General features: G+C 38.8%; 1 protein-coding gene across 4 annotated transcripts in view; it reads right to left on the bottom strand.

Moving 5' to 3' along the window:
• AGK (acylglycerol kinase) overlaps positions 1-24154 on the bottom strand; it is an 87088-nt gene that overhangs the window by 9925 nt on the left and 53009 nt on the right. For all 4 annotated transcript variants that reach the window (XM_008526725.2, XM_070617992.1, XM_070617991.1 and 1 more), the window contains 5 exons: positions 17535-17604; positions 7990-8069; positions 5188-5245; positions 1791-1938; positions 1230-1327 (listed from right to left, as the gene is read on the bottom strand). In XM_008526725.2, the coding sequence (XP_008524947.1) occupies positions 1230-1327; positions 1791-1938; positions 5188-5245; positions 7990-8069; positions 17535-17604 (454 nt within the window). The remainder of the gene's footprint in view (positions 1-1229; positions 1328-1790; positions 1939-5187; positions 5246-7989; positions 8070-17534; positions 17605-24154) is intronic.

Raw genomic sequence — 24154 nt, 5'->3', positions numbered from 1 at the left:
TTCATCACTACTCTCAATTCCAGGTGCCCATGTTCAGACTGACCAGGTCAATTGTGAACACATTACTTTGATTTGCTTACAACCTGATCAAGTCATTAGTCCACAGTTAAGGTAACTTTTCTATTGGCATTCTCACTAAATAAACTACTAAGGTTTTCTCTATACCAGGGGTCAGTAAACTTCTTCTCTGAATGGCCAGATGGTAAACGTTTTAGGCTCTTGGGTCATACAGTTCCCGTCGTAACTACTCAACTCTGTCATTGTAGCACGAAAGTGGCCACAGACAACATGTATGTGACTGAATGTGGCTGTGTTCCAATAAAACATGACTTGTGGATATTGAAACTTGAATTCTGTATACTTTTCACATATCACAACATTTTATCCTTCTTTTGATTTTCTTCCAACTATTTAAAAATATAAAATCAATTCTTAGCTCTGGGCTATAGAAAAACAAGTGGCAGACCCATTTGCCAGCCCTGCTTTATTTCAACTTTCTTAGTGTATTGTCTATAGCAGCGCTATCCAGCAGAACTGTCTGCATAATGGGAATGTTTTACACCTGTGCTTTCCAATACAGTAGCTACTGCCACACAGGGCTATTGACCACTTGCAACATGGCTATTGTGACTGAAGAAATGAGTTTTAAATTTTACTTAATTCTAACTAATTGAAGTTTAAATTTATATAGCCACATGTGGCTAGTGGCTACTGTATTGGGCAGTACATGTCAAGGGATCAGACTCAAAAAAGCAATGTGTAAATACAGATGTAAATGTATGTGTATACATATACACATAAGCATATATGTATATATATTTTTCTCCTGGGGACCTAAATTTACATAATTAATGTAGTCACAAAAATGGTGAATATTTATTCAAGTAAAAGTTGCACAATTTTTTATTCCTGTGACAAATGAGAGCAGGCTAACTTTTTGTTTCTAAAGGCTTTTTCCTTCAGTCCCCTGAAGGTAGGGAGCTTGGTGACTGCTACTAAGCAACGCGCAGAATACTGGATCAGAGCCCCTAAGCTTTTAGGCCACTACTTTACTTTGCTATTTCTTCTCGTTGCTACTGTTCCTTAAAAGCACCCCACATCCTCTTTTTCCTGATCCTTTCCTCTCTATCCCAAGGTAAAAATGAAAATACTGAATTAGTGGAAGAACATGTAGCCTTTGTCACTTTTCTCAGACACCAAAAACTTTTCTAATAAAAAAGCACACTTACTGTCAGGTCAAGCTGACTGTTCCGCGTTGTGATGGACAGTTCAATGGTGGACAGCTGCACTTCTTCCCAGGCCTCTGGGCCCACCTCTCGGGAGAGGGCTGTGTGAATGCATTAGATACAGGTCAATTTCTTCCATTAACATTTCACTACTCCACCACCAACGGCTGGCTGCCAGCTGCTCAGCCCAGCCTCCCAAGCCCATCTGCTGACTCTCCACCTTGGTTTTCTTTATGTCCTGGTTCTTATACATGGGATAAAGGGCCATGCTCAAAATGCAATCTCTATGCCTAAAACGTCCCTACCAAAGCAGCCACAATAACATACAGGTCAGTGACAGAAAGAGGGAGCCACTGTTTGTCACAAGTGACACAGGCTGTTCCCCTTCATGGGACATGTCTGTGCTGGTTTGAGCTCTGCTCTGACACACGGAAGGTTAAATGCAGTGACCCCTGAAAGGCATCTCCTGCTCTAGCTAAGTCTCTGTCACCGATCTTGGGGGCCTGCTTTAGGTGGTCCTGAACTGACCAGGGCTCTCCCATCTTCAGTCACCGTGCTGCTCACCATCCTGCGGTTGTGCCCAGTATGACGCAAGCCTCCGTAATATTCTCCTGTACAAGGAGGGCCGTGGAGGGGTCTCTTCTGCTTCACTGGAAGGTCTCTCTGTAGGTCCCATGTATGAGATAGAGGCTTGATGAATCTGAGGCCACTCCTTTCAATGTGAAGAGAGAAATACTTTTGTCATGCACTCAGTTCCAAACTCTTGGAGTTTCTCTCTGCAAAGGATAGTATTCTACCTATAGCTGCTAGAAAGCTAACTAGTCATCTCCTCTCATTGGATGGAATTATCTCTAATTTGAAGCACGGAATCCTCCAGCTTTCTTTGCCCATTAAAGGCCTATCTTGAAAGCCATGAACTCCGTGACTTGCTGCCTCCTCTGCTCTCTCCAACATGGAACAGAGAGGAGATCCAAGTGGACTAACAACCACTGCTTATAATTGTCCAAAAGAAACCATCAATATGAATGAGCATAGAATCATCCCATAATAAATTTATCTTTGGTTTACAGATGGTGACACAAAAATGAAATTGATAAAATCCAGTTGCGTCAACTACCTTCTTCACTTCTGGAATCATACTCCACACAAAGGCCAGAATGGTTTTGCGCAGATGCAAAATCCAGCCAAGGCTTCTCACTCCTGCTTCAAACATCATCATTCTCATGCTCTAGAATTTTTCTCTTTTACTTCCTGAGGACCCCAAGTCCAGTGTCATCATGGGTCTCATCAGTGTCCACAGGAATAATTAAAACAACACCCTAGTCTCTCAGCCCTTGACATCACCCCTAATCCATCACAGCCATCCATTTCCATGACCACATCCTGGTCCTTATGGGTACCCAGAACTAGTCCGTCTTGGCAATCTAAAATCTTGATATCCTATTCTCTCATCACATCCCATATTCTTCTGTGCCCTTCGTCTCTTATGGTGAACTACTCCTCTGTTCTCAAGCTTCCACTGGGTGAATTACAAAAGAGTAATAATTCTGACTTCTTACTCTATTGCTTACTCACCCCACCCCAGGTCCTGAAGGACCACTGCATACACCCAGCCCCCTCTTCTCTCTCTCTCTCTGAACGTGGCCGTCCTGGGGACTCACACACCCACTGCTTCTCATGCAGTAAGCTCACCATGGTGCTGTCTGCACTGAAGGAGATGTTTTAAGTGGGTAACTTCAATTTGGACTGTTAGGCAATCAGACTGTGACCACATATCTAAGCTGGGGCCTTCACTCCTGCTGACAAGTATAAAGCTGATATTTGGATCTCCATGTGCCTGGTTCCTACATTTGTTTTCATAACTTGGTTCAAGCTCAGAAGAGGAAGAGAGGGCTGTTATTTTTTGGACCTGAAGATCCTAACCACAAGTTTTCAATCACTTTGAGAATTCCAGTCTGTAACCACACCACTTTCCCTCAGTACCAAATTAACAGTCAATTACTTTAAATCATTCTTTTTTTCCATCACTCTTGGTTGTCTTGTCACCATTCTTCCATAATATATGCCTTGAAAAGGCCCAATTCTGGATCAATCTTGTCACTAGGTTTCTGTAGTTCTACATCACGCCTCAGCATTATTAGAGGGGAAAAAATATTCCTCCTGAGTATTAACACAGGGGAAAACAATCACCCAAAGCAGCACATCAGTGTCACAGCAAATTATTGGTCTCAGGTCCTCAATGTCACTTGATAATCCTCCTAAACCTCCCTATTTTCATCTTTCTTCAAAATCCCGCACACCACCACCACACCCACTTCATTTTCAATAGACCACTTTGCTTTCTACACTTCACTGAGAATATCAAGGACAGCAGTGAGAACTTAACTCCCTATAAATTTGTTTTTCTCGGAACTCTCCTTTATTTCTCTCCTGTCTCAAGGAAAGAGGTGTCCCTACCCCTGTCCAAAGCCAACCCAGTACTTGGACCCCTTCCACTGGCTCATGCATTGTGCCAACCCAGTCATGCTTTCTGTCTCCTTTCTCTTCACCTCTTCCCATTCTTTCTTTCTTTGCTTCAGGGTATAAAGACATGGATTTCTCTCCACCTAAAAAGAACAATACTCCATTGACCTCATATTTTCACTAGCTTTTGGCTTTTCTATCTCCTTCCCTTCAAAGTCAAGCTTCTTGAAGGAGTGGCCTACTCCTGCTGTCTCCACTTCTTTACCTCCCATTTATTTAACTTTCTTCAATATGGCTGCAGTCCCTCCACGGAGGAGGTTACCAAATCTTCAGAGGTTGCCAAATTCAAAAGATACTTTCCTGTCTTTATTTAGACTCTGCTGTTGCTTCTTGAAATCCCACTTTCTTCTGGAAATTCTCTCCTCCCTTGGCTTCCATGTCAGTACTCTCTCCTAGATTTTCTCTTAGCAGTTCTCAGTCATCTTTTCTGGCTCTTTAAACGTTTCCATTCCTTAGGGCTATTCTCAACAGTAACTTCATCAAACCCAGAGTTTCGATGCCACTCATACACTTAGGACATCTAAATCTGTTTCTTCAGCCCAGATCTCTCTGCTGAACTCCAGACCTAAGTCACAATCATATCTCCACACAAGTACGTTAAACTCAGTATGTGCCAAACTGAACATTTCATCTCTCTTCACGAACTCTATCTTATTCTATTATCAACATTCTACACATTACTTTTATAATTAGAAAAACACTTGATACTCTGAATATTTACATTAGAACCAAACTTTCCAGTACAAATGTCATCTGCCAGTTTTGAGACTGGCCAGCCAAATTGTGAATATACTACGATTTTCAGAAAAGCCGAATGCAGTATGCAGTCCACAGATATAGGATGACTTTTCTATTAGCATTTTCATTCATATACATTGTTCAGCTTTTCTCTATGCCAACATTTTTCAATGTATAGTCTATAGCAGCACTGCCTGATAGAACTTTCTCTGATGATGGAAACGTTCTATAGCTGTACTGCCCAATACAGTAACCGCTACCCATATTTGCCTAGCAGTTTGAAACCTCCAATATTATATACAAACCTGTACGATTAGATACCTTCAGATACAAATCTTCAATTCATTTCCAGATACTAATATAGACACACTAACAAATAATTGATGAGATAACGATCATTCTGTTTAAGATTTGTCTGGCAAGAGCAAGTGAATGAAGAGGTAAAGGGAAGTGGAATAGTAAAGAGAAATTATATATGGGTTTGGTAATGGAGGAAATGTGTTGGCAGATGAGGGGCAATTGTTTATCAAAATAGGAATGCTTTCTGCATTTGTTCATAAGTAAATATGCCCCCATTTTAGTATTGGAGCACGTCATATATATCCATAGGAAGAAATTTTTTAAAAATTTTAAATACATACGTCACAGAGTAACGACAGAATAAGATACGGCAAATTTCTACATTTTAAACTGCATTTACCTTAAGAGTGCTGAAAAAGTGGGCTGCTTTGGTTTTTAGAGGCCCAAGATACCAGTACCTGAGAAAGATCAAGATAAAAATCTAATTAGAATATTAAAAGAACTATCAGTGTGATAGATACCATTCATGACAGACAATACATGAGAATTACACCTCTACTGGAGAGTCTGCTGTGGAGGCTTGGGAATTGTGGCTCAGCATAAGAGAGTATTACAGCAAATTTTTAATCTGCATTTCAATGCTATGTCAAACAGTACGTAATTAGTTATACAGTAGATAGATGCTTGCAATTTACAAGGGATATATAATCAGAGTCTCCTTGAATCCCTAAATTCACAAGTATGACAATAACATATACTTTCAACCATAGAACACAGTTGAGTATACATTCAAGAGAGCAATGAGTAGAGGATGATAAAGCCACAATGAGATGGAGATGCTGGGTGATCTGATGTGTCATTCACATGCTAAATGACTGGATCCTGTATACCATGTCCTCTCTCACACACAAACATGCAATTAAAATTTGTAAATCAGCATAATTTCCCATTACTCATATTATGCAGCTTTAAAATGGCAGATGTTAAATCTAGGAGTGAGGCAGGTCTACTTCATATGGCTAAATACAGAAAAGCGACTGAAGAGAGAAAGATGACGAGTTGGAATTAGAAAAGTGGCAGAAAGTAGAATCCTCTCTTAAAACTTACCTGTCACCTGCCAGCCCATCTTAATTGCTCCCTAGTTGATTCTGATCAATATGCATTTACTTAGCACTTACTACACATATGGAGGAAACAGAAGAAATATAGAGTATAAAATCCCTGCCTTTGAGGGTTTATAATTTGAGAAAATAAAGCCCCAAAAAGGAACAGAAAACAATAAATGACTATATATGTATACATAAATATATGACATGGTATAAACTGATCACTATTTATGGTTAGGAGAGTCAAGAAGGGACAAGAAATCATTAAGAGCCTCAAATCACTAGAGCAGTGATGCTTGTGTAATAAAGAAGAAAGTAAGGGCATGGAATTTAGAGCAATGGGCTGGACTGAGATATACGAAAGATGGAAAGAAATCGTTCTGGGCAAGAGGAAAAGCAAAGGTGCAGGAAACACTCAGAATAGCAGCCAGAGCAAGAGCTTAAAAGTAAAGATACATAACCAGGTAATTAGGGGTGATGATGGATTGAGCTGGGCCTTGAGTGCCGGAATAAGGAGTTTAAATATACCCAAAGAGCAATGTAGAGCTATTCTAATTATTATTTGGGTTTATATTGTTATGCCTCTAATGAGGGCCTTGATCATCTGATTTTTTTTTAAGCTTACTTAATAATCTGCTTCTTTTCCTGGTTAGCCAGAGAGAAACACATCCCTACTAAGGCAGTTGACTTCTAAACTGTCCCAGTTCCCTTCATCTCTATTAATAGCAAATTTGGATGCTACGCTTCTAGTCTTCCTATGGCCAGCTAGTAAATCATTTCTCACATCCCTATTGTTTCTTCCATGACACACAGAGCGACTCAGTGGATAGTCCTAGTCGAGATACTAGATAACAACCAGAATTTTAAAATTCATTGTTCAGAAATCAATCAAAATGTGGGTAAATATGTGAAATGGGCAAGGATTCCTAAAGGGGCTGACCTGTGCTTCTGCTTAATTGTCAATTAATACATTTTAGAAAGCAATTTGTTCTCACCAGACTTTTTCAGCGAAAACTAGGCAATTCTTCTTGGTGAGTTGCTGGTATTTGAGATTACAGATCAAATTCAAGGTAACTTGTGGAGTCAAGATACCATGGCATACTTGCAAATAAAAAGATGTGAATATTAAATCATGCAGTATGTAAAAGACTTCAGTAATAGCTTTCTTTTGACATTCCACTATCAGGAACTTCATTAGCAGGAATAACAAAGTGAAACAAGTGAGAGAAATTTCCGTAAAGAAAGTGTGGCAAGAATGCCTATGAAATAAAAGAGGAGTTTCTTGATAAAAGCTGTGTGTGAGGTCAATCAGAATTCATTTAAACTACACTAAAATTGCAGGCCTGATTTTAAGAAAAGGTAAAGAAAAAGCACCACCCACTGGATATGAGGTGAGCCTCCCACGGCGCCTCCTCCAGCCCCACCTCAGGAAGCCTGTGCTGTTACACTACCTCTCCACATCAGACAGAACACGACACACCTCCTGTCCAAGCCAGCAGCTCCATTTTCACAATGAATTCTCCAAAAATAAGCCCATTCCCATGAAAAGCCAGCGGTGGCCCTATAATCACCTCAATGGGCCTGCTTCTTTCATCTCACAACACAACCAGGCATCCGCCTTTCTTCCTTCTCTGAAAGAGGCAGCCTGTGGTCTCTCAATCTGCTAGGCCTTCAAAAAGAACACCTCTCAGGGACAGTCTTCCAAACACGGTAAAAGTTCCAGAGGGCTGTGGCCCCAGCGGTGCCTTTCACTTGGTACCCAGCTAAGCAGGCTGCAGGGTGATGGGCAATCCAGTTCCCCTTCAGTCTAGCTTAAGCCCAACCTACAATCAAATATTATGTTTAGAAATAGAGACATACTCTTCTCCTCTTTAGCTACCACTAAAATAGTGTAGAGGAAACTGGAACATTCCTTAACCTTTCCGCATGTAAGATATAAACCTCTACCTCTATTATTCATACATAATTCAACCTCCAGGCCCACCAAATTTATTCCTAGAAAATCACTGTATGTTGAAATCTCAAAGACAGAAACAGAATAAGAAGGTTTTTTTTTTTTTAAATAATCATCACACATCAATACAATAATCCTTTACTTGCTAACTTTGACGCCAGCATCTGTGAAGGATCCCCATCGAAGGCCAGTCATGGCAAACACAGGTTGTTCCTTTTCACCCTGGAAGTTAAATACATTTAATTTCAATTAATGATTACAATAACTTGGAACTCTATACAGGTAAGTACCCAGCAAATGTTCGTGGCCTACTTTTCATCAAACCAAAATTCTAAAAAGGATGTTCAAAATCTAAGAAATTAACTCTGTGAGTGCTTAGTAAAAGTACTTGAATAAACCATACTGTAAAATGAAACAAATTTTTATATATTAGGCCTCATGAATCTGCTGGCAAGGAAACATATTATACTTCCGACTGTAAATTAAGGAGTACTTAACTATGCTGGTCCTTGGACCAATTAGTCAAGTCAGTCAGAATTTCCTCTCTCTCATATACTTGTCCAAGGTAAAGGTAATTTAAGCCTGCATTCTCTTTAGAGGCCCAAGAGTACTCAAGTAAGATCAGAGTCCTGGTACTCTAATCTAGTCCTGGTATTTTCAGATATGTATGTTTTACCTGCATATCTGAAACTATGGCCAGATACTGGTGATAACAAGTCAGAATAAAAAGTGATTTGGAAAAAAATAAAAATAAAAAGAGAAAAAAAAAAGTGATTTGGATTTAGTCCAATGCTTTATGGCCAAATACTGCATATTACAATCAGTGAGTTTCTCATAAATAAGTGAATTAAGCAATATATAGAAAACACACAATAGAGCCACTGCCTCTAAGAGTTTATACTCCCTGAGGGACCTTCCTTAAAGGACAAACAATATATATAGTAGGATTCTCAGGGGGCTTTTCCCGTAGCACAGAATTACACCTAAAGCCCAAGAGTACTCCCACATTCGAAAGAAAGCTGACAAATGCTAGACACAATTCCACAGAACATGCTCAACAGGCACAAAAGCAGCTCGATTTCCACCATGTCCTCATTACACCCAGTATAAGCCAAAGATTAGGAACTGAAGGAGAATGCTAGGCACGGCAAGTTGCTGGCTGAGAGAAAGTATGCAAAGTCTTCTCGTCAGGGGAGTGAGTGCTTCCCTCTCAATCCCACTTCAATCCCACGTTCACTCCTGTTCCCACTCCACCAAAACCAAGTGAGGGGTTTCTAGGAGAATCACACACAAATAGGGGTAGCCTACAAGAAAAAGACACTGGCCTCTCAATCTTTGATCATCTATCTGTTCAAGCAGATTGGCTATTCTGCTCTCTGCACCTGCATAAGCAAGGGAAAAGGGAACTAGAGAGAGAGATGGCAGAGCAAAGAGGTGATGGTGAGACAACTCACAACTGGCACAGCCAGGATGTATTAGTCTCCTGGGTGCCACATGCACATTGTGGAAGACAGCAGGGCTTTGAGCCATCCTAAATATATTAAGCTAATATTTCATTCATTTATTTTGTTCATGGAATTATCATTAATGAATATATATTATATATTAGAGACTAGTGATAAAAAACGTCTACCTTCAAAGAGCTCATGGTACAATGGGGGGTATTCAGACACAGAAATAACAATACAAGTTCAGAGAACACAGATATGTATCAAGTATTACAAAAGTACAGAACAGGTGCAACTGTATAAAGAGTCGGGGAGCAAAGGAGATGGATGGTCAAGGAAAACAATATAAATTTTAAAACAAAACATAAATTAAATTTTAGAGAATAAAGTAAAATCTGAACAGAGCAATTATTAGTAAGGGGATTGAATCAGTAATCAAAAACCTCCCGACAAACAGAAGTCTAGGACCAGATGGCTTCACTGATGAATTCTACCAAACATTCAAAGAAAAAGTAATTCAAATCCTTCTCAAACTCTTCCAGAAAATAGAAGAGGAGAAGAGAACTCTTCCAAACATTTCATGAGGCCAGCATTACCCTGATAACCAAAACCAGACAAGGATGCCACAAGAAAAGAAAATTACAGGCCAATATCCCTGATGAACATAGAGGAAAAAATCCTCAACAGACTATGAGCAAATCATATGCAACAATATATTAAAAGGATCATACGCCACCACCAAGTAGGATTTATTCCAGGGATGCAAGAATGGTTCAACATCCGCAAATCAGTCAATGTGATATACCACAGTAACAAAGTGAAAGATAAGAATCACATGATCTCTCAACAGATGCAGAAAAAGCATTTCACAAAATTCAACATCCATTTATGATAAAAACTCTTAACAAAGTGGCTACAGAGGGAATGTACCTCAACATAATAAAGGGCATATATGACATATATGTTAGCCCATAGCTAACATCACACTCAGTGGTGAAAAGCTGAAAGCCTTTCCTCTAAGATCAGTAACCAGAAAAAAAAGGCCCACTCTGGCTACTTTTATTCAACACAGTACTAGAAGTCCTAGCCAGAGCAATTAGGCAGGAAAAAGAAATAAAAGGCATCCAAATTGGAAAGGAAGAAGTAAAACTGTCACTATTTGCAAATGACATGATATTTATATACAGAAAATCCTAAAGACTCCATCAAAAAAACTGTTAGAACTAATAAACAAATTCAGTAAAGTTTGCAGGACAAAATCAATACACAAAAACCTATAGTATTTCTATATACTAATAACTAACTACCAGAAAGACAAATAAAGAAAACAATTCCATTCACAATGGCATCAAAAAGAATAAAATATCCAGGAGTAAATTTAACCAAGGAGATAAAGACTTTATATTGAAAACTACAAGACATTAAACAATTGAAGAAGACACAAATAAATGGAAAGATATTCTGTGCTCATGGATTGGAAGAAGCAATGTTGTTAAAATGTCCATACTACCCAAAGCAATCTACAGATTCAATGCAATCCCTATTAAAAGTCCAATAGCAGTTTTCAAAGAAATAGAACAAATAATTCTAAAATTTGTATGGAACCACAGAAAACCCAAATAGCCAAAGCAATCTTGAGAAAGAACAAAGCTGGAGGCATTACGCTCCCTGATTTCAAACTATATTACAAAGCTATAGTAATTAAAACAGTATGGTATTGGCATAGATCAATGGAACAGAGAAGCCAGAAGTAAACCCAGGCATATATGGTCAATTAATTTATGAGAAAGGAGCCAAGAATATACAATGGGGAAAGGACAGTCTCTTCAATAAATGGTGCTGGGAAAACTGGACAGCCACATGCAAAAGAATGAAACTGTACCACTTATCTTACACCACACACAAATATTCACTCAAAATGGATTAAAGACTTGAACGTTTAAGACCTGAAACCATAAAAGTCCTAGAAGAAAACATAGGCAGTAAGCTCCTTGACATAGGTTTTGGTGATGATCTTTTGAATCTGACACCAAAAGCAAAAGCAAAAATAAATAAGTGAGACTATATCATACTAAAAAGCTCTGCACAGCAAAGGAAATCATCAATAAAATGAAAAGGCAACCTACTGAATGGGAAAAAATAGTTGCAAATCTGATAAGGGGCTAATATGCAAAATACATAAAGAGCTCATACAACTTAGCCAAAACCCCAAATAAATCCAATTAAAAAATGGGTAGAAGATCCGAATATATATTTTTCTGAAGAAGACATACAGATGGCCAGCAGGTACATAAAAAAAGATGCTCACCATCATTAATCATCAGAGAAATGCAAATCAAAACCACAAGGAGATATCACTTCACACCTGTTAGAATGGCTATTATCAAAAAGACAAGAAGTAACAAATGTTGGTGAGGATGTGGAGAAAAGGAAACCCTTGTGACCCATTGGGAGGAATGTAAATTGGGGCAGCCACTATGGAAAATAGTATGAAGTTTCCTCAAAAAATTAAAAATAGAACTACCATATGATCCAGCAATTCCAGTTTTGGTATTTATCCAAAGAAAATGAAAACACTAACTCAAAAAGATATAGGTACCCCTATGTTCACTGCAGCATTATTTACAATAGCTAAGACATGGAAACAACCTAAGTGTCAACTGATGGATGAATGGATACAGAAATTGTGGTATATCTATACAATGGAATATTATTCAGCCATAAAAAAGAATGAAATCTTGCCATTTGCAACAACATGGATGGACCTCAAGGGCATTATGCTAACTGAAATTAGTCAGAGAAAGACAAGTACTGCATGATCTTTCTTATATGTGGAACCTTAAAAAACAAGTTCATAGTTACAGAGACTGGACTGGTGGCTGCCAGAGATGAGGGGTGGGAGGCAAAAAAAATGCAATCTAACTATATATATATATATGTATATATGTATATATATATATATATATATATATATATATATATATATTTCTTTTTTGTTTTGGTGAGGAAGATTGGCCCTGAGCAAACGTCTGTGCCAATCTTCCTCTATTTTTTTTTTTTTAAAGATTTTATTTTTTTCCTTTTTCTCCCCAAAGCCCCCCGGTACATAGTTGTATATTCTTCGTTGTGGGTCCTTCTAGTTGTGGCATGTGAGACGCTGCCTCAGCGTGGTCTGATGAGCAGTGCATGTCCGCGCCCAGGATTCAAACCAACGAAACACTGGGCCGCCTGCAGCGGAGCGCGTGAACTTAACCACTCGGCCACGGGGCCAGCCCCGAATCTTCCTCTATTTTGTATGTGGGACGTCACCATAGTGTGGCTTGATGAGTGGTGCATAGGTCCACACCCGGGATCCAAACCCACGAATCCCAGGCCGCTGAAGCAGAGCATGTGAACACAACCACTATGCCACCACGCTGGCCCCCTAACTATATTTTGTGATCCAGCATACGTGTGTGTGTGTGTGTGTGTGTGTGTGTGTATCTTTATATATCCTGGATTCATTCTTTTATTTATTCGTTATAATTTTTGAAGATCTACCTAGGAGGTTCCCAAAAGTGAGCTAAGCATTATCCAGTATTGAAGGAGAATGAAACAAGGCTGAATCCTATAGTATTGGGCTAAGGAAGATGCATGCTAATTAAAGAAAAAGAGAGAGAGAGAGAGGCCAGGCCCCTTGAGGAAGGACACTGCAATACAATAGCAAGTGTATACCCTAGTGATTTCTCCAGTCCTTCCCTAAAAAGGAAAAAAAAGAATAAGGTTCTGTACCTAGATCAGGAGAGGTTGAGAAGAGGGGTAGAGAGAAAAGAAACAAAAGAAAGAATGTTCTAGCCGACAAGGGAGAAACAACACTATGTGAGTTTCCCGTATCTAAGGGAGGATTTCCCAAATGTTTCATAAGATGTTAATACATGTTACATCTAATGATGATGATGATGATGATGATGATGACAGAAGATTCCATGGTGAAATAAGCTGAGGAAATACCAAACTTATCTGGTTTGAAACAAGTTATGTTTATTGCAGCTCTTTTTAGTCTTTAATAAGTTAATGTACATTATAACTTTCCAAAAGGAGAAATACAATATACAGTTTCCTGAGTTGTTAACTGTGCAACCTTTCTCAGAAGACATTCTGCATACCTCCTATTCCTCGGGGGATGCTGTTCTAAAACATATAGTGTAGGGAAGAAGCGCTGGGATGTGTACTGAAGACCTCCTGAACGTTGCTCTAAGACTTTTCTCTTTCTTCATCTGGGGGGAAGAATTTTAGGAATATTCTGTTAAGATTAACTGAAAAGCCTTGTAACCTTAAGGTTCCACTGATTTGGGGTGCTATATCCTAGCAAAGGGTCAGAATGGCTCTGGACAACAGGAAATGGGTGTGAAAGATCTAGAGAAGCAGATGGGCAAAGAGCCCTCAGGATTTAGAGGAGTCAGCAGTGCAGAGACTGGTCCTCGTTGGGGTTCACACAAACACAGGAAAAAATAAGCAAGGTCAGATGGACAGAGTGAAGCCAATAGACAAAGTACCACTGTATCTTAGCCCAGTCAAAGTCTGGGTGATAGTCAAGATTACGAGATGGAGAGGTCAGCAAACAAGAAGAGATACAGAAAGACAGGCACACAGCCAGATCTTAACAGTAAAGGAGATATGCTGCCTCAAGTCATAGATCCCTGGAGAGAGTAAATCCCTGAAAGGAGATGGCCTAGATGTTTGCAGAGGAAAGTAACTAGGAGAGCTGGTTGGAATAAAAGCTCAAGGAACAGTGACAAGAAAACAATTCTTGTCAACTAGATAGGTGCCTAATCTAGGAATTTTAGGGATTCTCGATGAAGAGAAAGAAACAAGGCAGAAGGAGCCTGAGGGGGTTCCGAAGCAGCTCTAAGTATCATCTTAAGAGAATGATCAGAATCAGGGTTTTACAGAAGGAAGCCATGTAATTAGCCAGGAATGAGAGATAGGGGAAAGGGAGAGATTCTAACTTCTCACCACCTCCCTATCCTCTTCATCTGGTTCTGGGTTGGCAGGGTCTAAGAGTCCAACTGAAAAAGCAAAAAAGAAAGCACTAGAAAAAATTCCACAGATCTTTCCAATAGTTACTTAAAAGTCAAGTACTAGGTGTTATAGATGTCCACATGGGAAAAATGCCCTTTAAAAATCATGGGATGGTACCAAGTGATAGCACCTGGACAAAGCAGTGAAGTGGAAAGGGCAATGGACCATAAGACAGAAAATCGAGATTCTACCTCTGTCTCCAGCACAACTAGACATATGACTAGATAATTTTGTTTTTAGTTGTCAAATGAAGATATCGATACACATCTTGCCTTCCTCACTCAGTTGGGGGGCCAAATGAGATGTGAACACACGCTAACAATGTAAAAAGCTAGATATACAAAGCATTATTATAGCTTCCAAGGACTATTTCTTTTATCTTTGGAAAATCTTCAGTTACATGTTTAACTGGGTTTGGGTTTGTTTTTTAAAAGAAGAGGAATCTGGTATCAGGCTTTATCTATAATGTCTATGGTATCAGGTTTCATCTATAATGCTTTTCCCCATATTCTGAAAGCAATTTCCCGAAATAAGGGAAAAAGAGAAGACAAGTTCAGCTTAGCAGGGTGCCTCAGAAACCACAGCAGAGGCTGTTGTACTACATTTTCTAGGAATTGATTTTAAAAGTTTTCTGCTTCCTGGGCTGTGTCATGAATATACAGAGCCTGTGGCAAATGTGATACTGGCTTCATCAATTCACAAAATCAGTATATGTGAAAGAAAAACATAAAGGAGACAAGGGACATGTAAATACAAGTACAATCAAGAATTCCCAGTTAAATCCTAATTACTCTGGAATGTATTGCTTCTCATACATATATAAGAAGCTGTAAATCACAGTTGTATATCCTGATTCACCTCTTTTGATAATAACAATATTTTCAAATAATGTCTTCATAGATGTCGATCTAGTACCTTTCCCAGGCCAGAATTTCTTTCAGCATAGCCCTTCCAATTTGTGAAAACAATTTAGCTTTATTATATAAGGAACCAATTGCAACTTAAATCACTTTTATCATGACCAATGAGGTCATGGTGGAGAGTCCCACCATCACTGCATGAAGAACAAAGGAAAATAAAAGGAAAATTGGCTGCAAGCTCATGGGTTCTCCAGTCGTAAACATGCAGATAGCAAATGCTATATAACTAACAGTGACATTTTAGGACTGAAGTTTGGAATCATGACACAGCGTGACCGTTCTTTCACAGATATCAGGAAACCCAAATGAAGGTAAAATGTTCACAGCCTCTGGAGGACAACCTGAATGCAGCCGGTACGTTTGAAGGCTAAACCTGAGTGAAGTACACAGGGCTCACTGTTTATAGGACTATTTGGCTTTATGGCTCAGCCTTCTTAGGAATCTGCCTTTTCCAGGGGGGTAAAAAAAGAAGTTTAGATGAAGAACAAATTGTTACTTAACTACTATCCAGTGAGAATATCTTTTTTCTAGGAATTAAACCCTTTTTAAAGAAAAGATTCTAATCAAGAATCAGGAATGGCTATTGGGTTTTCTTCTCTACAAAATTTTTATTTTGATAAAATGTCCAACCAAAAAACGCTTTCTATGTATAATGGACACCATTTACATCTTTCACCCAAATTCACCAACTGCCAACATTTCCCTATATTAGCTTTATCTGTGTATGTATGTTTGTAGCACTGTTAAATTATTTGCAAATAAATTGCAGACTTCATGATCTTTCAACCCTAAATATTTCAGCAGCATCCCCTAAGATAAGGACACAACAGACATAACCATATATACCATCGTCACTCTCAAGAAATCTAACATCAACATATAGTATTTAACATATAGTCCATGTTAAAATATCTCTAATCCAATAATATCTTTTATGGTTGTCACTATTTTTATTTTTCCAATTCCAGAATCATATACTGTATTTAATTATGATTTTTGAAAAGGCCAGACCAATTATTATTTTTAGAAAGCTCCACAATTTGGATTTGATTATTCTCTCCTTATTAGATTCAGTTAGATTCAGATTAGTTAATGTTTTGGGCAGGAAACTACATAGGTGATGCTGTCTCATTCTCAATATATCACATCAGGAGGCAGATAATGTCTATTTGTCCCATTATTGATGATGCTAAGTTTGATCATTTGGTTAGGTGGTATATATGCTAGATTTCTCTACTATAAAGATGTATTTTTTTCCTTGTAATTATTAAGTATTCTGCAATACTTTGAGACTGTCCCTTCAAAAGTCTTGGAAACTTTTATTAGGAAATGGTATTGAGAGACCAAAATCTGGGTGCCAGGTACACTCAATGCTTTTGGGTGTCATTGCTTCTAAGCCCTTTCAATGGGCATAGCCAGCAAATATACTGCTAAAACAATTCATGAGTTCATCTGTCAATCAATAAGAAAATGTTAGACAAGCCAATAGAAAAATGTGAAGTTCTGCTCCCATCTAGGTTGTAAGAAGCTACAAAGAACATTGTTCTCACCCTAAAAATGAGAAAAAGCCAGATAATCTACAAGATTATAATTTTTCTTAAACCCATCAGAGAGCTGAGATTGCAAGACAACCAAGTAACCTGAATTCCAAAGACAAGCCCCTCCAAAGCACAGACGGGACATGAGAAAGGTTTCACCTTTGGCAGAGCATGGGAGAAAGAGGTGGCCACGATATAGTCAGGGAAGATGAAATCGGTCACTGTCCTAAGTGCTCTGTATTGAGTAGCTCTTTTAATACTCAAAACAACCACATGAGATACAGAAGTTACTTGAAGTCCAAAGGTAATCAATAGAAGAAAGAAAAACAGTGATACAAATATATTGAAAGGAGTTATAGAGGAATTCTTATAACAAAGAGGTCAAGAGACAAAATCCAAAACTGATAAATCAAGAAGTAGTATCATATACTTAACACTACTGAACACCTAAAAATGGTTATGAAGGTAAATTTTATGTTTTGTGGGGTTTTTTTTAACTTCAATTTTAAAAAGTAGCATCATGAGCATATTAATTAGTGATAACAACTACAATAAACCAGTAAAATTATTTTTCCCTGGGGAGTTATACTTGGGATAGGAAAGGGTAACAAGAGGGACTATTATTTTCATTAAAATCTCATTTGAACTGCTACATTTTACTTTCTTTAACATGTGTGTATTGCTTTGTTACTTTTTTCAAACTTGAAGAAAAGACTTTACCTTGATCTGCAAGACATCAAGTGGAACTGTCTCTCCTTTCACGATGGCAAGTGTAGCATCTGTAATGTGTCTAAAAGATAACCAGAAAGAAATGGTCATGCTGTGAAAAATAAGCAACACCTCCCTCCAAAACACACACACGCAAAGTACATTCCTGCCCAGAGTACCAACAGTTGGGTCAGGAAAAAGATTTATTCCTTCAAAATATTCCAAGAAAAGAATTACTGATACAAGTATAGTGGAAGGCTCTGATATAGACTCAAAGAGAAGGCTTTGGCGAAGAGAAGTTTATACAAAGAACGAATCCTTTATTTACTTCACATTTACTGGGTCTCTACAATGTGTCTGACTCTCATCACTGGAAAATATGATACTTCAATAATAATAATATAACAATATTTTTCATTCATTACAAGAAACTCAAGCACTTGAAAAAACAATACTTCTTTTCACTCTAAGAACCCAAAGGGTAACTAAAGAACAGGATTTGTTGGAGTAATCGCAGCAAAATACAATCCTGATGTACTTCATTTTCATTGCTGATTCTTTTGTTCACAAACACAGACTGTTTCTATCTACATTCTGATCGACAGTTGAAAAGTCTATAGGTGAAAAAGGCATGTACTACCGACATCCATTCAGGGCACGTGGAACTGTGCCAAGCTTAGAAGCAGTTCTGGGGTTCATATTCTAATTAGAATCAAGGTCAGACATATTAACACACAACAGATCGTCAGCAAAAGAAATATTAAGTCAACAAGTGGCCAGACAATAAGATATTTGCTCTTGGGGCAGAGAGAAGGAGTAAACCCACATCACTTTCCTTGCCCAGCATGCACAGCCCTCTGGTCACCTAAACGCTGTCTCTTTGCATGCCTGGCTACTCCCATCCTTCAGACCTTGGCTGAAATGTCCCAGCCTAGAGAGGTCCTTTCCTGTAATTCCCTATCACTGAACCGTATTCATTTTCCTTCACAGTAGATCACAATGTATATTTTTTAATTTACATCTTTATCATCTGCCTCCTCCTGGAGACTGAAAGTTCCACAAGGTGAGTAATAATCTACATCCATTTATTGACTGATATAAAACCTACACCTAGCACAGTGCATGGCACATAATAGGCAATCAACATTTGATAAACAAATGGGTTTATTCTATAGAATTTCAAGGATAGAAAAAAGTACAGAGAATAGGCGGTGTCAAGATGGAAGCACAGGTGGACTCTGAACTCACCTCCCACGGACACAACAAATTTACAACCACTCTTGAAACAATTGCCTCTGAAAGAGAACTGAAAACTGGATAAGAAGAACACCCATAACAAGGGACAGTCCTGACTGAAGTGGAAGAGGCAGAAATTCCTTTCTGGAGAGGGAAAAAACACCTTCTGACCACTGCACTTCAAGGTCAGCCAGGAGCAATCTTAAGGTATGAAGCCTTCAGTGGAGGAGTGGGGGATCTGAGTGGGGGAGCGTTACCACAATAAGCAGCTTTTGGACTCAGCACAACCAATACAAGTGTTATAACATCTGGCTTTGCTGGCTATTGACCACAACGGGCAATACCCCCAGAAAAGCTATAGGACATAAGGGAAAAACACGCCTGCTCTTAAAGGGTCCACACACAAATTCACCCATTTCAGAAAGCAACCTAAAAGAAAGGCACACAGTCCTTTGGTGAAAAGAAACTCACTTGATAGGATCTGGGCACATCTCAGGGAGAGGTGAGACCTCCCCAGGTTGGGACCACCCCCAGGTACTGAGACATGGAGGCAGTCGTTATTGTGACCTAGTACAGGCGTGCTGACACAGACGCTGGCAGATGCCATTAGAGTTTCTTCCCCTGGGCTGCTGGCACAGGGGTCTGCCTCACCCACCAGCATGGATTTAATCCAGCTCAGCCAGGGCAGGCAGCCCACCCTAGGGACTGGCCCCATCCAACGGCAAGTCCTCAGGCAACTTGTAGGCCCACATAGGTGGAGCGCCTGGAACCTCTGTAGCCAAGTGAGTAGGTCTACCTCCATGGGGCAGGGTGTGCACGAGGGGTGGCTGTGTTGGTGGAGTGTGTGGGGCCTCTTCAGGGGGGCGAATGGGCCCACTTCAGTGGGTCAGGGCACCTGCGTGGGGCAAGAGTGTATTGATGGGGTGTGTGGCCCTGTGGGCAGTGGGGCTTGTCAGCTGCAGCAGACTTGCGCTCCTCAAACAGCCACATAAAGGAGTGGCCCTACCTTCCAAAGCCCAAAACAATTGGGTGCTCTCCCCTGCCTGGGGCCAGCCCCACTCAGCTGTAATCCTGAGAGAGTTGACAACAGCCTTGCAGCAGGCTGGAGGCCTACAGCAATTGTAAGCCCCTGAGCCTAGCAAACAGTCGTGCAGGGGCCTACTCACTTAATAGAAAAACTGTAACAGGAATGTGCTATTAGGCCCCGCAGCCAACTGTGCGGAGGCTCCCCATGCCCAATAAAATGACTGAAGGGACCATAGCTGCCACACACAGCTGAGCATTACAACCAGCCAGCCAGGGAGACAGCATAGCATCCCTGGGCACCTGCAGCAAGAGCAACCCTGCCACAACAGAAGGACGCATGGAGCACACACAGGGGTCACTCCTGGAATATTTGAAACCGGTGACAAGAGGAAAGCACACTGCTGGGCCTCATAAGTCATCTCTTACATAAGGCCACCTCTCTAAGATCAGGAGACGTAGCTGATCTACCTAATACAAAGACATAAGCACAGAGAAAGAGGCAAAATGAGAAGTCAAAGGCATACATTCCAAGTAAGAGGACAGGACAAAAACTCAGAAAAAGAACTAAAATAAACAGGGATAAACAATCTACCTGACTAAGAGTACAAACTAATAGTCATAAGTATGCTCACTGATCTTGGAGAAGAATGGATGAACTCAGTGAGAACTTCAACAAAGAATTGGAAAATATAAAAAAGAACCAATCAGAAGTGAAGAATACTGGAACTGAAAAATTCAATAGATGGACTCAAGAGCAGAGCAAGTGACACAGAAGAACAGATCAGCAAGCTGGATGAAAGACTAGAGGAAATCACCCAAGTTAAACAGATAAAAGAAAAAAGAATTAAAAAGAATGAGGACAGTCTAACGGACCTCTGGACAACATCAAGCACAAATATCTGTATTAAAGGTGTCCTAGGAGGAGAAGAGAGACACAAAGGGGCAGAGAATCTATTCAAAGAAGTAATAGCTGAAAACTTTCCTAACTTCAGGAAGGAAACAGACATCCAGGTACAGGAAGTACAGAGAGCATCAAACAAGATAAACCCAAACAGGTCCACACCAAGACACATTATAATTAAAATGTCAAGAATTAAAGATAAAGAGAGAATCTTAAAAACTGCAAGAGAAAAGCAACAAGTTACTTACAAAGGAAACCCATAAGGCTATCAGCTGACTTCTCAGCAGAAACCTTACAAGCTAGAAGGGAGTGGTATACTATATTTAAAGTGCTGAAAGGAAAAAACCTACAGCCAAGAATACTCTACCCAGCAAGGTTATCATTCAGAATGGAAGGAGAGAGAAAGAGTTTCTCAGACAAGCAAAAACTAAAGGAGTTCATCACCAAGAAACCAGCCTTGCAAGAAATGCTAAAGGGACTTATACAAGCAGAAAAGAGAAGACCACAAATAGGAATAAGAAAATTATTTAAAAACAAGAAACACAATAAAATCACTGGTAAAGGCAAATATACAGTAAAGGAAGCAGATCAACCACCTAAGAAGCTAATATGAATGTCAAAAGACAAAAGTACTTAAATTATCTATTTCCATGACAAGAGGGTAACGGATACACATGCACAAAAAAAAGGTTAGATTATGATATCAAAAACAAAAAATGGAGGAGGAGGGGAGTAAAAGCGTACAGCTTTTAACAAGAGGTCAAACTAAGAGATCATCAACTTAATATAGATTGCTGTATACGTAGATTATAATATGAACCTCATGGTAATCACAAACAAGAAACCTATAATCAACATACAAATAATTAAGAGAAAGGAACCCAAACATAATACTAAAGAAAGCCATCAAACTACAAAGGAATAGAGCAAGAGAAGAAGAAAGGAACACAGAAGAACCACTAAAACACGCAGAAAAAAAGTAACAAAGTGGCAATAAGTACATTCTTATCAATAGCTACTTTAAATGTCAACGGATTAACTGCTCCAATCAAAATGCATAGAGTAGCCGATTGGATAAAAAAACAAGACCCATATATATGCTGCATATGAGAGACACACTTCAGACCTCAAGACACTCACAAACTGAAAGTGAAGGGATGGAAAAACATACTCCATGAAAATGGCAATAAACAGAAAGTTGGGGCAGCAATACTTCTATCAGACAAAATAGACTTTAAAACAAAAACTGTAACAAGAGACAAAGAAGGGCACTACATAATGATAAAGAGAACAATCCAAGAAGAGGATATAACAATTGTAAATATCTATGCACCCAACATAGGAGCACCTAAGTATATAAGGCAATTATTAACAGACAAAAGGAGAAACAGACAGCAACACAATAACAGTAGGGGACTTTAACACTCCACTTACACCAATGGATAGATCATCCAAACAGAAGATCAATAAGGAAACATTGGCCTTAAACAACACATTAGACCAGATTGACTTAGTAGATATGTACAGAACATTCCATCCAAAAACCACAGAATACACATTCTTTTCAAATGCACATGGAACATTCTCTAGGATAGATCACATATTAGGCCACAAAACAAGTCTCAATAAATTTAAGAAGACTGAAATAATACCAAGCATCTTTTCTGACCGCAACACTATGAGACTAGAAATCAACTATAGGAAGAAACTCGGAAAAGCCACAAGTATGCAGAAATTAAACAAATGCTACTGAACAATGATTGGGTCAATGAAGAAATCAAAGGAGAAACCAAAAAATACCTGGAGACAAATGAAAATGAAAATACAACATACCAAAATTTATGGGATACAGCAAAAGCAGCTCTAAGGGGGAAGTTTGTAGCAATACAGGCCTACCTCAAAAACAAGAAAAATCTCAAATAATCTAACAGTGCACCTAAAGGAATTGGAAAAAGAAGAACAAACAAAGCCCCAAATCAGCAGAAGGAAGGAAATAATAAAAATCAGAGCAGAAATAAATGAAATACAGACTAAAAAAGAAAAAAATAGAAAAAAATCAATGAAACTAAGAGCTAGTTCTTTGAAAAGATAAACAAAATTGACAAGCCTTTAGCTAGACTCTCCATGAAAAAAAGAGAGAAGGCTCAAATAAATAAAATCAGAAATGAAAGAGGAGAGATTACAACAGACATCTCAGAAATACAGAAGATTATAAGAGAATACCATGAAAAGCTATCCGCCAACATATTGGATAATCTAGAAGAAATGGATAACTTCTTAGAATCACACAACCCTCCAAAACTGAACCAAGAAGAAATAGAGAATTTGAATAGACTAGTCACCAGTAAGGAGATCAAAACAGTAATCAAAAACCTCCCAAATAAAAGTCCAGGCCCAGACAGCTTCCCTGGTGAATTCTACCAAACATTCAAAGAAGACTTAATACCTATCCTTCTCACTCTTCAAAAAAATTGAAGAGGAGGGGAAGCTTCCTAACTCATTCTATGAGGCCAACATTACACTGATACCAAAACCAGACAAGGACAACACAAAAAAGAAAATTACAGACCAATATCACTGATGAACATTCATGCAAAAATCCTCAACAAAATACTAGCAAATCGAATACAACAAATACAATAGAAAGATCATACACCATGATCAAGCGGGATTTATTCCAGGGATGCAGGATGGTTCAACATCTGCAAATAAATCAATGTGATACACCACATTAACAAAATGAAGAATAAAAATCACACGATCATCTCAATAGATTCAGAGAAAGGATTCGACAAGATACAGCATCCATTTATGATAAAAATTGTGACTAAAATGGGTATAGAAGGAAAATACCTCAACATAATAAAGCCCATATATAACAAACCTATAGCTAATATCATTCTCAATGGAGAAAAACTGAGAGCTATCCCTCTAAGAACAGGAACCTGACAAGGATGCCCACTTTCACCACTCCTATTTAACATAGTATTGGAAGTCCTGGCAAGAGCAATCAGGCAAGAAAAAGAAATAAAAGGATCCAAAGAGAAGTCAAACTGTCACTATTTGGAGATGACATGATTTTATATATAGAAAACCCTAAAGAATCCACCAAAACACTTTTAGAAATAATAAATGAATATAGTAAAGTTGCAGGATACAAAATCAACATACAAAAATCAGTTGCATTTCTATACATTAACAACAAAGTAGCAGAAAAAGAAATTAAGAATACAATCTCATTTACATTGCAACAAAAAAATAAAATACCTAGGAATAAACTTAACCAAAGAAGCAAAATACCAGTACACTGAAAACTATAAAACAATGCTGAAAGAAATTGAAAAAGACACAAAGAAATGGAAAGATATCCCATGCTCATGGATTGGAAGAACTAACATAGTTAAAACATCCATACTTACTAAAGCAATCAACAGATTCAATGCAATCCCTATCAAAGTTCCAATGACAT

The sequence above is a fragment of the Equus przewalskii genome, chromosome 4 (assembly GCF_037783145.1).
Source record: "Equus przewalskii isolate Varuska chromosome 4, EquPr2, whole genome shotgun sequence".
Classification (NCBI taxonomy): Eukaryota; Metazoa; Chordata; class Mammalia; order Perissodactyla; family Equidae; genus Equus; species Equus przewalskii.
The sequence above is the reverse complement of the archived record's forward strand: the minus strand, read 5'-3'. Positions and strand labels throughout refer to the sequence as shown.